This window comes from Carcharodon carcharias, chromosome 2 (genome assembly GCF_017639515.1).
Source record: "Carcharodon carcharias isolate sCarCar2 chromosome 2, sCarCar2.pri, whole genome shotgun sequence".
Classification (NCBI taxonomy): Eukaryota; Metazoa; Chordata; class Chondrichthyes; order Lamniformes; family Lamnidae; genus Carcharodon; species Carcharodon carcharias.
In genome coordinates this window covers 49,121,381-49,136,235 of record NC_054468.1, presented here as the reverse complement: position 1 = coordinate 49,136,235, position 14,855 = coordinate 49,121,381, and the positions used below count along the sequence as shown (strand labels likewise).

The window sequence follows — 14,855 nt, the reverse complement described above, 5'->3', positions numbered from 1 at the left end:
ACAGCAAGGCGGATCATAGGTTTTTCTGTGTTCCTGTTCAGAGTATCCTGGTCAGTTGACATTCACTGAATTGGTTTTCGCTGTGAGTAACAATGTTGACATTATAGGGCCTTCATTCCCAATCAATCAGCCCACTTCCCCTTTCTGATGTCCTGGTGTATTCTCACATTCCGCGCTGCTTTATTTAAGTCTCAGCCAATTATGTGGGATTCCTGCCAGCTGCATGTCTGTGGATTCACATTGACAGCTTTCCAGGATCCACCCCTGATGCTTCGGCACTGCCCATCTGGCTTTGGGAAGTGGTAGATTGTTGTGTATATGAAAATAACACCGATGCACGAATTGGATTATACTGAGGACGACATGCACAGATCATGCCTCAATCTCTCAACTCCCTTTATCTAGACCCAATGACAAGACAGAGTTGTGGCAGCTGAAGATTAAGTCACCTGGAGTGGGTGACCTCTGATATCTGCTATATTTATATCAATGACCTCAGCTGTCCACAAAGCTATGCTATTGTGCACTCACAGTCAGCAAAATTAGCACAGCTATCAAGTCCACAATGTTGCCACAGTAGTCTTCATGCTCCAGAAAGGGATTTAGGTGCCTCCTCATCATTCAAGGATTTCCACCCAAGAGCTACCTTTTGCCTAGTGTTACGACCAGTCCCCAGGCAAGATTCCCCAAATTTGTTGTGGCCCCAGATGAAGTACCCCAAATTGTAATGCTCCTGGGTGAGGAGGAATGTACTGGCTCCTCTTCTTTATTAAACCCCTTTGGTTGGTAGCAACCAGGCTAATTTAAAAAGGGTCTCTTCCCTCATGGATACCTTTTCTCAGTCCAAATGTATTTATGTTTTGTAAGGAGCCAATTTAACCAGTCTTGAGTCAAAGAAAGAGTGAGTCCATTAGTTACTAAAATGAGAGAGAAAATAATAAAAATGCAATATACATACACACAGATTAAAAATGAGTCCAGAAATATGAGTTAAAAAGATAAACAAATTAGTCTTTGGCTTGTCTGTGAGGAGTAGATGATGAAACATTGCAGCTGTTAAGATGGAAGACTCCAGTAGAGATGACTTTGTCAGTTGAGCAGTGAGTTTGGAGATTCTTGGTTCTGCAAGTTACCTGAAAGGAGTTGTCCTGTTTCCTTTATGACTGTGGATCTGCTAACTTGAGACTTGCCTCCAGCAATCAGAGAGAGACACTTCTTTACCTACAAATGCAGGGATGCCTAGTCAATGTTCTTCAGTTGTGACCTTCACAGCACACCCTTGCACACCAGGCCTGGGACACCAAAACTGCCACACAGAGATCAGGGTTGCAGATGGTTTTTTTTATCCCCTTTTCTTGTGTGTTCTGGAGGAGAAAATACAAACATGTCTTTTGCCCCGAAACTGCTTTCTTTCAACTCACATCATGCCCACACTCTGGGATATAACTCACAGGAGATGGTTTTTGCTGAGATGGTAATCAGCCTCCATTACCTCTACAACCACAGGAGATTAAAGTTCAGTTTTTGCATTGCATCTCTTCCTTTGAGGTGTCTCTGTCTGAGCTAGGCCTTGACAACATTTTAGGTGGGATATTCTGTTCTCTGGACTAGTTGGTCGAGTGTGATCCATTTAGGAATTTTCCAGCAAGTGGTGACTTTACAGTCTCAGCTAGCTTTTGCTTGTATGCCCTTTTTAAAAAAAACATGTCTTACTTAAAAGTTCAATATGCGCATACGTAATTCAGGGCTATGATCTGTGGTCATGACACTAGTTTCCAAGGATGTAGGCACCAGCATCCTATGGGAAGTCGCTGTGCCGCTTTGAAGACCAGAGGTGGAAGTCCACCCATTCCTATTTAAATGAGCCACTCCTAATGCTACACCTGACATTACATACAGATAGCTGAATATTTTGTCAGAGTGTTGATTTTATTTGGGTGTGTGGGGGTGGTGAAACTGACAAAGGAGTTTAGCTAATGTTAAAGGGGGCATGAGTGTAAATATCAGGACCCAAATTAGGAAGCAGTCACCTCTAGATAAGCACGAGTACTTATTTTCTCTGGGCATTGTTTATTTCTTAAAAACGCCATTCACATAGAACTTCTACACTGGGCCTTAAATTTGGCCATTTCTTTGAGTAAGTTAAGTATTTTTGTGCCAAAGGGACATTTTTAATGCCACTGACACCTCTTTCAACAATGCCTAAAGTGGACGCAGGAAAAAGCTCCTGCCAACCATTGTATCTGCTCTATTGAAATGAATAATAACAGGACTCCACGGAAGGAGCTAGGATTTATTTGAAATTATCGCTACACATTTTTTTCCTTTCACGACACGGGCGACAGATCTTTTCATTAACCTATGCACCTAGTTGGCATCAGCATGAAAATATTTTAAATGCCGATTTGAGACAGAGATGATCAAAATCGTAATGGTCATCAGCAATTTAGATTTGCTTATCATATTCAAAGAACAAACTGCTTTGTGAATGTGATGTGGATTTGTGTTAATCAAAATGAAGTCATCACGTTTGTTTCCAGTGTTTCCATTTCTCATTACGGTGATTCTTCCTGCGTTGTTGTGGGGCGGGGGGAAGGGGGGGGGGGAAGGCTGGTGGTGTGTAGGAACTGAGCTGAATGTAAATCCTTCCTTTTAATGCACAAAGATTAGAAAATTCAGTTACAGGGAAGAAAATAATTAAAATTTAAATACCCATATATTCAACTCAAAAAAACATACTTGCCGACTCCTCGAACGATTACCATAGAAATCATCATGACATAATCTTTAAACTGTTGATACAAAGAGTTTGGAACTGTACATTTTTCCAGTGACCTGCCCAGCAGGTCGCACAAGACAAACAATAAAATGAACACATTAAGAATGCCCTGGGGCTAATAGTGCAGCTTTTTTGATTGTGTTTGGGCTCCCCGAGAGGTCAAGTTTTTGTGTGAGGATGGAAACCCATCTCTGTTCATAGGGCTGCATCCTGCAGAAAGCGTCAATTCAAATCAGTGCAAATCAATCTACACACGATATAATTCTTAAAGATTCGGAACGCTTAATTATTCCTTGTGGACGTCAGAAGCGATGCAAACTTCAATGGATTTAGAATGAGAGAGTCACTTCACAAGCAGCTGGAAACCTGTGGCGGCGGTGCTCCTTTTCAGTGCTGTTGCCTGCTTGTGGGTGGAAGCTTCGATGCTCAGTGACAAGGGAAGGATGGTGTGTAGCTGTCTGCCTGAAGATCAGCTCTCAGGGACTGAGAATAACCTACTGACTGACGTCTAAACTCAGTTCTGAAGAATAATACCGTGCAGTAAGTAGATTCAACTGATCACTCAGGACTACCTGTAATAAAATCTTATCACAGACTTATTACATTTGTAAATGATGAAACATAACTTTGCTGCTTCGAGAAACAAAACGGAAATCCTTAGCCTGTGTAATTTAGTATGTTTTCTAATCAATCGTTGGTCTTTACAGCCTGTTTAAAAGTAAAAGTTCCACCCAACTAAGGGTGAAGCTACTTTTCCATAATAACACCGATAGAAAGGTTCCAATGATGCCGAGCTATATATTCGAAAGGAGCGACAAAGTTTAAAAGCGATGAAGACTCAATTTCACCATGCCTTATATTCACATGTTCATCTCCTTTCATTCTTGCAGGGGGAGTAACAATGCAACTTTCACCGAGCCAAGAGCAATTCCCCAAAAACTGTTCTCAGATGGAGTTGTTGAAAAATTGGAGTCCGTTTCTCCAAACTATTTACCAATATTTCTGCAACGCCACCTATCAACAGCAGGACCTCACCTGGAATGACACTGTCCCAGAGGACTTCTTTATGTCCAGAGAAGAACTGCTGTTCAAGTACCTGGGTCCGAGGAGATCCACCTTTTTCACACCAGTCAGCATCACTTATCTCTGTATCTTTGTGGTAGGTGCGCTTGGGAATGCTTTAACCTGCACCGTTATAGCGAAGCACAAGGTTATGAGAACTCCCACCAATTATTACTTATTCAGCCTGGCAATTTCGGATCTCCTAGTCCTGATTTTGGGTATGCCTTTAGAACTTTATGAAATGTGGAGGAACTACCCGTTTCTCCTGGGTAAGGCAGGCTGTCACTTTAAAACGTTCCTTTTTGAGACAGTTTGTTTTGCCTCAATATTAAACGTGACGGCCCTCAGTGTTGAGAGGTACATCGCCGTTGTGCATCCCCTTAAAGCGAAATATGTTGTTACCAGAACTCATGCCAAACGTGTTATCTTAACGGTCTGGGTGATTTCCTTTTGTTCGGCTGTTCCCAACACTAGCCTCCATGGCATCTATTACCTGAATACACCATTTGGGGAACACATTGAAGAGTCCGCTATCTGTGTGCTGATAAAGCCAGCCTGGATGTATAATCTCATCATTCAGATCACCACGGTGCTTTTTTTCTTCGCCCCGATGATCACGATAAGTATATTGTACTTACTGATTGGGTTGCAATTGAAACGAGAAAAGGCACTTTCCGAGTTCAAGCCTGGAATCGGAAATTGCAATTACCAGACCGCTCGCATGAAGCAAGAAAAGGCCAGGCGCGGCCAAATCACCAAAATGCTGTGTAAGTTTGACGCAAAAGAATTTCTATTCAAATAACTCGGATCTGACCTCCCTCGACCTTTTGTTAATAAAAAAATAATTTGTAAGAATGCTATTCCTTTCCTTTTACTCGATTTTCAGATTTAGTGTGTGGTTATCAATGTATATCAATATTTCAGTTCTAACATTGTGGAGTAACTTCTATGAAAAACAGATAAGCAGTAATTTGTCGGAAAGCATTATGGTCCTAATTAATTAGAATGTTGATTGACAAAATTAATTACCACCGTTGGGGTTTTAAAAAAAAATGTTATAAAGCATTTTTCAGTGCAAAAATGAAATGTTCTATAAATGTATGTCTACCTTGTTCATAAAGTTTATTACAGGTGGAACTATACTGACCTCTATTTATAATCTGATGCTCTTTCTTTAAAACTAAATATAAATATAAACATCCCAAGTAACAAGGAAAGGATTCTCTGGACAGTGAACAAAGGGTGAAATGAAGTATTGGTCCATTTAAAATGGTACTGGGCAAGTGGAAAATGGGGAAAGGGTGACAGTTATGGGTGCTGATGTTTCATTGATGACTGTGCAGCAATGATGCTCAACTGGCCAATTCAATTTGTTTGTCAACTGTATGTCACATTGACCTGAGCAACATAAGAATGTGGTACAAGTGTATTTTCATTTGTAAGCCATTCCCTAGGTGGCTATTTCAATGTTAAGAAAACATGTGTGAGAACTTTATTAAGTTTAAACGCTCCCTAGAACCCCAATGACTATCTTTAAATTGCAGCATCACACAAGGCTGGAATGATATTGCATCAAATGTAAACTCTAAGTGGAGAAGGAGGAGAGGGTGGAGAAGCGGGGGCATAAAAAAAAACAATGATAGGGTGCATCACACTGCTGCCAGGGTCCTTTTTCTCATAATAAGGCGAGAAGGAGGTTAGGATGAGGGTAGACAGGGAGAGATAGGGATTATGAATGATGGGAAGTGATGCGGAAGAGGGGAGAAAAGAAAAAGGAAAGGAGATGGAGGAGCGGGTACATGAATAGATGGAGAAGAATTGGGTAGCACTGAACTAAGGCAGTATCTCCTCTCCACTGAAGGGAACAGCACTTTTCTTCTCATGAGTGGGAAGGGAGCATTACGGAGGGCAGAAGTTTGGCTTTGGGTGGGAGCTAGTCCTAAGTTGTTTCTGGTTCAGAAGCTGGAAGAGGCATGAGCTGTTACTCAGTGAATAGAGGGAAAAATTGGAGTAACAAAAATGATTTTCATTGGGCGGGATGAGGGTACAGATCGGAATGTGTTCGAAGCTGGGGTGTATTTGGATTCCCTGATCCCCAAGGAGTCCCAAGGTCATCATATTTCTTCTTCTATCAGACTCTCTAGCACATTATTTCCCTTACTATATACTGATAACTAATGATACGGTGATCACATTGTTTTTTTTTTTGAGCAACTTTTGATTAATAACTTCCAATGAGCACATGGGCATCATCAGAATTGCAAGAGATTCCAGGATCCCAGGAGAAATCGTGCTTCTGTAATGGGGGCTTATAGTTTCTGTTCCTCTTGGGCTGCAGCATGACTTGGAGATGGAGCACAGGCTGCAGATTGAGGAAGCTGTGTGGAGAGGGAGGAGGAGGAGTGCTCTAAATTGAAGACCCTACCCACCAAGTTCTCTTAGTGAGCACTTCTCTCTCTCTACCTTAGGCAGGAGCAATATCTGAGGCACTTAGGTTTCACCAAGGAGGTAGTGACCTCCTACATCCCAATGAAAGATTCACAATGGTGTAAGATGAAATAAACTACACACATGTGGCTCTGCTAAGTTTTTGAAACACAGCCAAGTATTCATAAGGGTTACAACTGTCATAAAAGCTTCCAGCTACATTGCCTGAAACTGACGGTAGAGAATAGTGTCCCATTTCAATTTCAGAACAGAGTTCTTGTCAATCATTGGAGGGGAGGAGGTGCAGAGGTTTTTTTCAACTTTCAAAAGGATGTTATTTTTAACAGCCAGAGCTGTCAGTTGATTTCAATCACAGCACAAAATGTGACATCTGAGACTAACAGGACTTCTCTTTTTTACATTTTAATACATTATGGCACTTTATTCAATAGAATAATTATTGCAATACATGATAACACAAACAAAATGGTGGTAAATGTAAAGATCAACTTATCCTTGCAGGACAGATCCCTATTATGAATCACTGCATTAAAAACATATCTACATTACAATACAGCAAGGCAAAGGTGTCAAAATACACTTTTACACTTAGTTTTCAGAATGTTCCTGATTTCTCAGCAGGCTTCCCCCAGCTGTCACAAACTCTCCAAGAAAGTGGGTTTTTCTAGGCCTTCCAAAACCAACACCAGCACACAAAAATTGTGAGGGAGAAAATCCTGTGGTCCTCACAATGGGGACCCTGAACTCAGAATCGGGCAGTGCGCATTTTACACCCAAGGCCTTTATGATTTGCCAAAAGGTTACACAAAAATGATGTGGGGTCCGAAAGATAGAGGAAAATAGTTTTTTTTTGTTGGAAAATTAAAGTTCAGCATTTCATAACCTGATTCATATCTCCACTGGGAGCCGAAAACCTAGCCCCTCGAGTTCATATCCTGTTCTGAGTGGGAACTCTAGGAAGCTTGTCATGTCCAGGATAACAATATGCTCAGGAAGTGTCATCACCTGCAGCAGCCTGAGCTCTGGGTCCTTGTTCTTTTTAACAACTTTATCGACTTACCTTGCCAGCTACAACAATTTTTTATGTGAATCTCTAGTTATTTTTGTTTGTGCACCACCTTTTAAAATTGTACCATTTAGTTTATATCGCCTTTCCTCACTTGTCCTCCAAAATGTATGAAGTTACACTGCTTCGCATTAAATTTTATTTGTCATGTATCTGTCCACTTCGCCAGTCCGTTTATGTGCTCTTTAAAGTCTACTACTACTTTCCTTACTATTTATTATATTTGTAAGATTTGTGTCATCTGCCAACTTTGAAATTGTGCCCCCAATATCCACATTTGTACCCTAAACCTGCCCTAGTATGATCTCCATCTCTTCAGGATCAAAGAGAACAGTGTCTGCCCATTTGCTGTCACTGTAACAACATCCCCTTTAATGGTGATCAGGAGCATTTTAAGAACTGTTACTTTGAGGGAGCTTCCAACCAAATGTGCTATAGCTAAGCTCACTTGGCCAGTTTTTCACTTGCCAGCATCTATTCAAATTAGATGAAGAATTCCTGTGTAAAATCTTGGCATAGTCTGCCCTCTGAGCTATTATTATCTGCCAATTTAACCCCACTAGTTGGAAGTCTCATTAAATAAGGGCTCCCATCTCTAAATGACATATATTGTGTCAGTCAGGAACATGACACAAAAGACAACATGCAGTTCATTCATTTTAAGTTGTGGTACATTCAAGCAATTGTTTATATATGAAATGTATTTCTGTTGATTAAGGTACAGTATAGAAGCTGATACCTGTACTTTGAAGTAAGTTTCTTCAAGAATGGAATACTTGAGATAGTTAAATGGATTGCTTTATTTCCTATGGAAATAGAAGCATTCAACATTGTTTTAATGCTACAGTTAAAGAATCAACAGGGAATTTCATATGTAATATTCAAAGAAATTAGTTTCAAAGGTCTGGCATGTTCGTTCCACACAACAGCTGTGATACTTATCCTGCCATGATCTGAAAACCAGAAATCCGTGGGAAAAGTGATGCAAGTGTTTACTGTAGGAAATGTGGCTTTAGCACCTGCTTAATGCAAGCAGAGAATGCAGACAGATTATTGTTACTGTTATTTCTTGTTGTATCTGGGAAGGAGCCAGAGGCAAAGAAATTCAGAGCTGTATTGCAAAGGCAATGCACAGGTGACCTTGATTGCAACAGGCAACATTGTGCCTGCAGCTGTTTGAAGCTGCACCACCATCTGACAGCCTCAATAGAAAGGTACTGCTCTTCTGAAGTAGATACATTGTTCTGGGCCTATACACTCTACATGGAAACAAGAATGGGCCATTCAGCCCCTCCAGCCTGTTCTGTCATTCTGTTAGCTCAGAACTGATCATCCTAACTCCATCATAATAAAAGCAAAATACTGCGGATGCTGGAAATCTAGAATAAAAACAAAAACACCTGGAAAAACTCAGCAGGTCTGACAGCATCTGCAGAGAGGGATACAGTTAACATTTCGAGTCCGAATAACTCTTCATCAGAACTAAGGAAAAATAGAAAAGCGGTGAAATATAAGCTGGTTTAAGTGGGGTGGGACGGGTAGAGCTGGATAGAGGGGCAGTGATAGGTGGAGATTGCCAAAAGATGTCATAAACTAAAGGACAAAGAGGTGTTGATGGTGGTGATATTAGCTAAGAAATGTGCTAATGGAGACATTAAGGGTAGAAAGCTGGATGAGCAAGGGACAGATAGCCCTAGTGGGGGTGGGGTGGGGTAGGAGGATCGAAATAGGCTAAAAGGTAGAGATAAAACAATGGATGGAAATACATTTAAAAATAATGGAAATAGGTGGGAAAAGAAAAATATATATAAATTATTGGAAAAAGGAGGGATCGGAAAGGGGGTGGGGATGGAGGACTGAATATTGAGTTCAACAAATTTAAATCATGAACTCTCTCCTCCATCCCCACACCCTTTCCAATCCCCCCCTTTTTCCAATCATTTTTATAGATTTTTCTTTTCCCACCTATTTCCATTATTTTTAAATGTATTTCCATCCATTGTTTTATCTCTACCTTTTAGCCTATTTCAATCCCTTCCCCCCCACCCCACCCCCACTAGGGTTATCTACACTTTGCTCATCCTAATTTCTACCCTTAATGTGACCTATTAACACATTTCTTAGATAATATCACCGTCAACACCTCTTTGTCCTTTTGTCTGTAACATCTTTTGGCAATCTCCACTATCGCTGGCCCTCTATCCAGCTTTACCTGTCCCACCCCCCCTTAAACCAGCTTATATTTCACCTCTCTTCTATTTTTCCTTAGTTCTGTTGAAAGGTCATACGGACTCAAAACGTTAACTGTATTCCTCTCCGCAGATGCTGTCAGACCTGCTGAGTTTTTCCAGGTATTTTTGGTTTTGATCTTAACTCCATCTACCATCTTCATTTAATAACCTTTAATACCCTTACCTAATATAAATTCTCCCTTATCCTGGACTTCTCCACCAGAGAAAATACATCCACCTATGCTATCAAATCCTTTAATCATTTTAAACACCTCAATTAGAGCATTCCTTAACCTTCTATGCTTTAGAGGTGTAGTGATTGAAGGTATAACCTTTCCTACTGCCTATTAGGGACCATGTGATTGTTCCCCAGGAGTGAGCCCTAAGCGCGAGTAATCGGGGGTGGGGGGGAAGGGTGATGGGGGGCGGTGGGGGGACCAGAGCTTTCTAGTCATGGACCTGGTTCAAACATGTAGCTTCTAAAAGAGCTCTATAATAACGCTATCTGTTTCAAGTAAGAAACCTGTCCGGTACGTCAAGTCATTACATTTGGCAATGAGGGTAAAATAGCTCCGACGCTGCACCTCGCCTTGTGAATGTGAGAACATCAGTTCTTAAAAATGAGATGGCTTAATGGAAGCATTTCAGCAGTGACTCCAAAGTTAATCTGTTACAGATGTGGGGGTAACCACGAACAGGACACCTGCAGATTCAAGGAGGCTATTACTGCCACAGGAAAGGGTACATCATAAAGCAATGCAGGGCAAAATCGAGACAGCCCGTAAGACAGCAGAACAAAATGAATGAAGTGAATAATATAACAGAACCTGAAGCTGGCAATGCCGATATCTACTCCCTGAACAATGTCAAAGCAGTAAAAACTGAACCAATGACCGTTACCATTCAAGTGAATGGGAAGCCACTAATTTTGGAGGTAGACAAGGGAGCATCGACCACAGTGGTGGGAGAGCACACATCTTAATACCTAAATAAAGGTACCCAGCCAATGAATCTGGAGCAAACTACGGCTCAATTGAAGACATACACTGGAGAGCCCATACAGGTGATGGGCATTGCCACAGAACCCTATAAGCAATAGACAGGCTGGCTTCCAGTGATCATAGTGACAGGTGAAGGACCTAGTCTTCTGGGCCATGAGTGGTTACAAAAAATTAGGTTCAACTGGTCAAAGATATTTCATTTGAGACAGGAAGAATCCCTGAGCTGTTAAGGGAATATGACAGTATATTTTGGAATATATTAAGAGAATCAAAGGTCCATCACAGGATGCAAGGATCTTTCAGGTAAGAGTTGGTTCCACTAGAAAATCATGAAAAGAACCTAAACTAACCTTGTGCCACTCTGAACAAATTAAAGAAACAGTTGGCAGAGAAGACTCAACAATGTTCAATGTTCCAGGCGGAAGCCAAGAGATACAAGAAGGAGACAGAAGAGCTGAATAATCAGCTCAAATAAATAAAACAGGCATCAGGAGGGAAAGTCACTGAACTTGCCAAGAGGCGAGTGGATAATGAAGCCATGGGTAGCTAAACCACTGAACTGAACCAAGTTAAGATTTCACCAGAGAGAAATTTTGCCGACTGTGAAATCAAAATGAAGGATGAGACAAAACTCTGTGGCAAACAGAAGAAGAAAAGACAAAAATTAGATCAGAAAAGTTAATTGGTTATGTCTCCAGAACCCTCTCCACAGCCAACTAGGAAAGGAAGGTTTACCAGTAATATTTGGAGTGAAGAAATTACATCAATATCTGCATGGGCAACATTTCACCATTGTGTCAGACCATAAACCATTAATAAGTTTATTCAATGAGGATAAGGCCATTCCGCCAACCAGCAACAATGTTGGGCTTTGATATTATCTGCGTATGAGTACACCTTTATGCGCCATCAGGTGTGCAGATAGCAAATGCAGACTCACTCAATTGTCTCCCAGCACCAGATAGTATTGTACATGCTCCAGTGCCACAAGAAGTTGTGCTTGTGCTGAATTCCTTGGACTCTTAACCTGTTTGTGCAAAGAAAATATAGAACTGGATGAACAAAGACCCAATTTTATCGCAAGTCCGAGATCTTGAATTGCAAGGGTGGCCGAATTCACCAGTGTCTGAAGAGATAAGATCATTCCATGCTCAAGAAATAGAGTTAAGCTGACAAGATGGAATCATGTTGTGGATATCAAGAGTCATCGCCCCTTCGCAAGGAAGAGGACCAACTTTGATAGAGCTTCATAGTGCACATCCAGGCATGTTGACAAGGAAGATGCTTGCGCAAAGATACATCTGGTGGCCAGGCTTAGACAGTGACATTGAAAGTATGGTCAAGCACTGCCTCCAGTGTCAACAACAACAGAAGTTACCCGTTTCAACTCCACTGCGTCTGTGGGAGTGCTCTGATCAACCCTGGGTTAGATACATATAGACTATGTAGGTCAATTTTTAGGTACCATATTATTATTGGTCATCGATACGCACTCTGAGTGGATGGATGTATACAAAGTTAGATCACCGACAACCAGTGCTACGTCAATGTTTTAGTATACATGGCCTAACAGAAGTCATTGTTTCAGATAACAGTACAGTCTTTACTAGTACAGAATTTCAGAGATTCATGAGTTTAAATGGAATCAAACATGTTAAAACAAAACCATATCATCCCTCATCAAATGTGTTGGCTGCAAGAGCAGTGCAAACTTTCAAATCAGGAATGAAGAGGTTATCCAAGAGTACTTTTGAAACTTGACTTTCACTTTTTCTTCTCAATTATTGTACGACTCCTTGTGCAACTGCAGGTTTAACGCCATCTGAATTATTGGTGAAATGCCATCTACATCCAATGTTAAGTCTGGTGTTTCCAAACTTAGAGGGGACGATAGAGAAGGATCAAAATAATCAAAAATTGAATCATGACATTCATAGCAAGCTCAAGGATTTTCTGTAGGAGACACAATTTTTGTGCGGAATTTTGGAAATGGATCTAGTTTGGTTCCTGGTATAATTGTCTCAGAAACTGGACCCTTGTCATTCCAAGTGAAAGTGGAAGACCGGATTGTTTGAAAATATTTGGTAAATCAAAGGAATAGTGAGACAATCAGCTATCCCGCCTGTAATTGATACCGAACCCTTAATTCTTGAGGTGACAGACCTAGAATAGACATACCTGATTTCTCTGTTAAATTGCCTAACTCTGAACTGCCACTTCCTAATGATGTACCCAATGCTGCAGTCCCTGATCATGTTGATCCATTGGGAGAACCTCAAGTGATAGAACTATGCTGCTCTAACCGAATAAAGAAACCAACTCAGAGACTTAATCTTTGATCATCTGACCTGTATATATGTAATGCTATGGATTAAAATATTCTTTGTAAATAAGATATGTAAAAAAAAAACTGAAGTGGGAGGAAATGCAGTGATTGAAGGTATAACCTTTCCTACTGCATGTTAGGGGTCATACGATTGTTCCCATGAATGAGCCTTAAGCGCATGTAATCTGAGGGATGGAGCTTTCTAGTCGTGGACCAGAGCTCTGTAATAAAATTGTCTGTTTCAAGTAAGAAATCTGTTCAGTACATTAAGTTATTACAAGAGGATACAAGACTAATCTATAAAACCTGTTCTCATAATTTAAACCTTTAGCCCCAGTGTTGTTCTGATTATTCTGCGCTTGTACCTCCTCCAGGGTCAATATACCTTTATCAAGCTGCTATGTCAGGAATTGATTGCAATACTCAGATGGGTTTCATCAGAATTCTGTAAAGCTGTAACATGACTTCCACCCTTTGTATTCCAGCCCTTTATTGGAAGGGTATGGATTCTGATGAGCACACATCCTTATATTCAAGCTCCCTGCAAATGCATCTGCAGTTCTATTTGTTCCCTCTAGAAGTAAATCTCTTCCTCTAGCCAGTGAAATTGTTAGGAAGATCCTCATTTAGAAAAAAATACATTGCCAGAAGCCTCTAAACATCTCAACAATCTGTGTAAGCACTTTGAAATCATCAGAATCCTTGACAACCATTGTAAACAACCCCAGCCAAACATCTCCCAAACCCTTGCAGTATCTTATAGACAGGTATCTCTTTAAATACTGCTGCAAGTGGCCACTTCTTGACTAGCTTAGCCCTTGTTTTAGTGAAGCTGGATATTACTTTCAATCAGTGAAACATTTTTGTTTTTGATTATTTTGAATGTTTAGTTACAACACCTCAAAATAGTCTGTTTTTAACTTTTTGCACTATTGATTATATTTTGTTCTTTTCAGTTGTTCTGGTGATTGTGTTTGGAATCTGCTGGGCACCATTTCACACAGATCGATTAATGTGGATTCTGATAAACAACTGGACTGGAGAATTGCACAGATTGTATCAGTATGTACATATTGTCTCAGGTGTGTTTTTCTATTTTAGCTCAGCAGTCAATCCTATCCTCTATAATCTCATGTCTACTCGATTCAGAGAGATGTTTAAAGAAGTGATGTGTAGGCGAAAATTCCAAAGTTCCAAACCTAGATGGTACTCTGCAAGCATAACCAGGATGACAACCCGTAGCACAGTGTTGGAATCCAGTCCATGTAATGGAATACCATTGTCTGATATTGAAGACTACGAGTAGTATCATGAATGTGGAAATGTGGATGAAAGTCTAACTTCAGTTAATTCATTATGTTACATTATGGCTACAGTAGCATGTTGTGGACTTTCTAAATGGTTGATTTTATTCACACTGTACACCATGAATTTAATTATGATGAAGTTAAAAAAGAGTTCTCATGTACAAACCTGATGAAATGTCCATTATATTTTAAAAGTTTTTGGGCCTTCCCTCTGCCATTGCTCTATTCTCTTTACCTGAAGGATAAAAACTTGCATGTATATAGAGTTTTCATATATCCTGTAGGTCTTGCTCAGGCCTTTGACCCCTTCCTGACTCATGACTCCTGTGAGGTAGGTGATTTGAGCCCGACAGACAATATAGAAAAGATAAGAATGCCTGTAAACATTCCTGTTGCATTGCACACAATTTCCACTCTTACCAGTGAAAATGGTATTGAGTCCTATTGATGCCAAAGGGCCCTGATTTAAATATGTTAATAAGGTTCCAACCTGCTTTTTTGCAGGTGATTTTCACAGTGCTACTGCCTCTTGCTTTGCCTGCAGGCAGTTATAGTTGCTATGGCTCTTTTTGATTACTTGGAGGTTTTGGGAGTGAAATTGATCTTTGCCAGCAATGCAAATCACTGTCTGAATC

General features: G+C 40.5%; 1 protein-coding gene across 1 annotated transcript; it reads left to right on the top strand.

The window, feature by feature from the left end:
* Positions 1–3,228: 3,228 nt before the first annotated feature.
* Positions 3,229–14,390, top strand: LOC121287366 (neuromedin-U receptor 1-like). The gene is given in 3 exon segments (XM_041205175.1): positions 3,229–3,319; positions 3,670–4,608; positions 13,870–14,390. Coding segments are annotated over 2 exon segments (1,449 nt in total). The 5' UTR covers positions 3,229–3,319; positions 3,670–3,680.
* Positions 14,391–14,855: the final 465 nt, after the last annotated feature.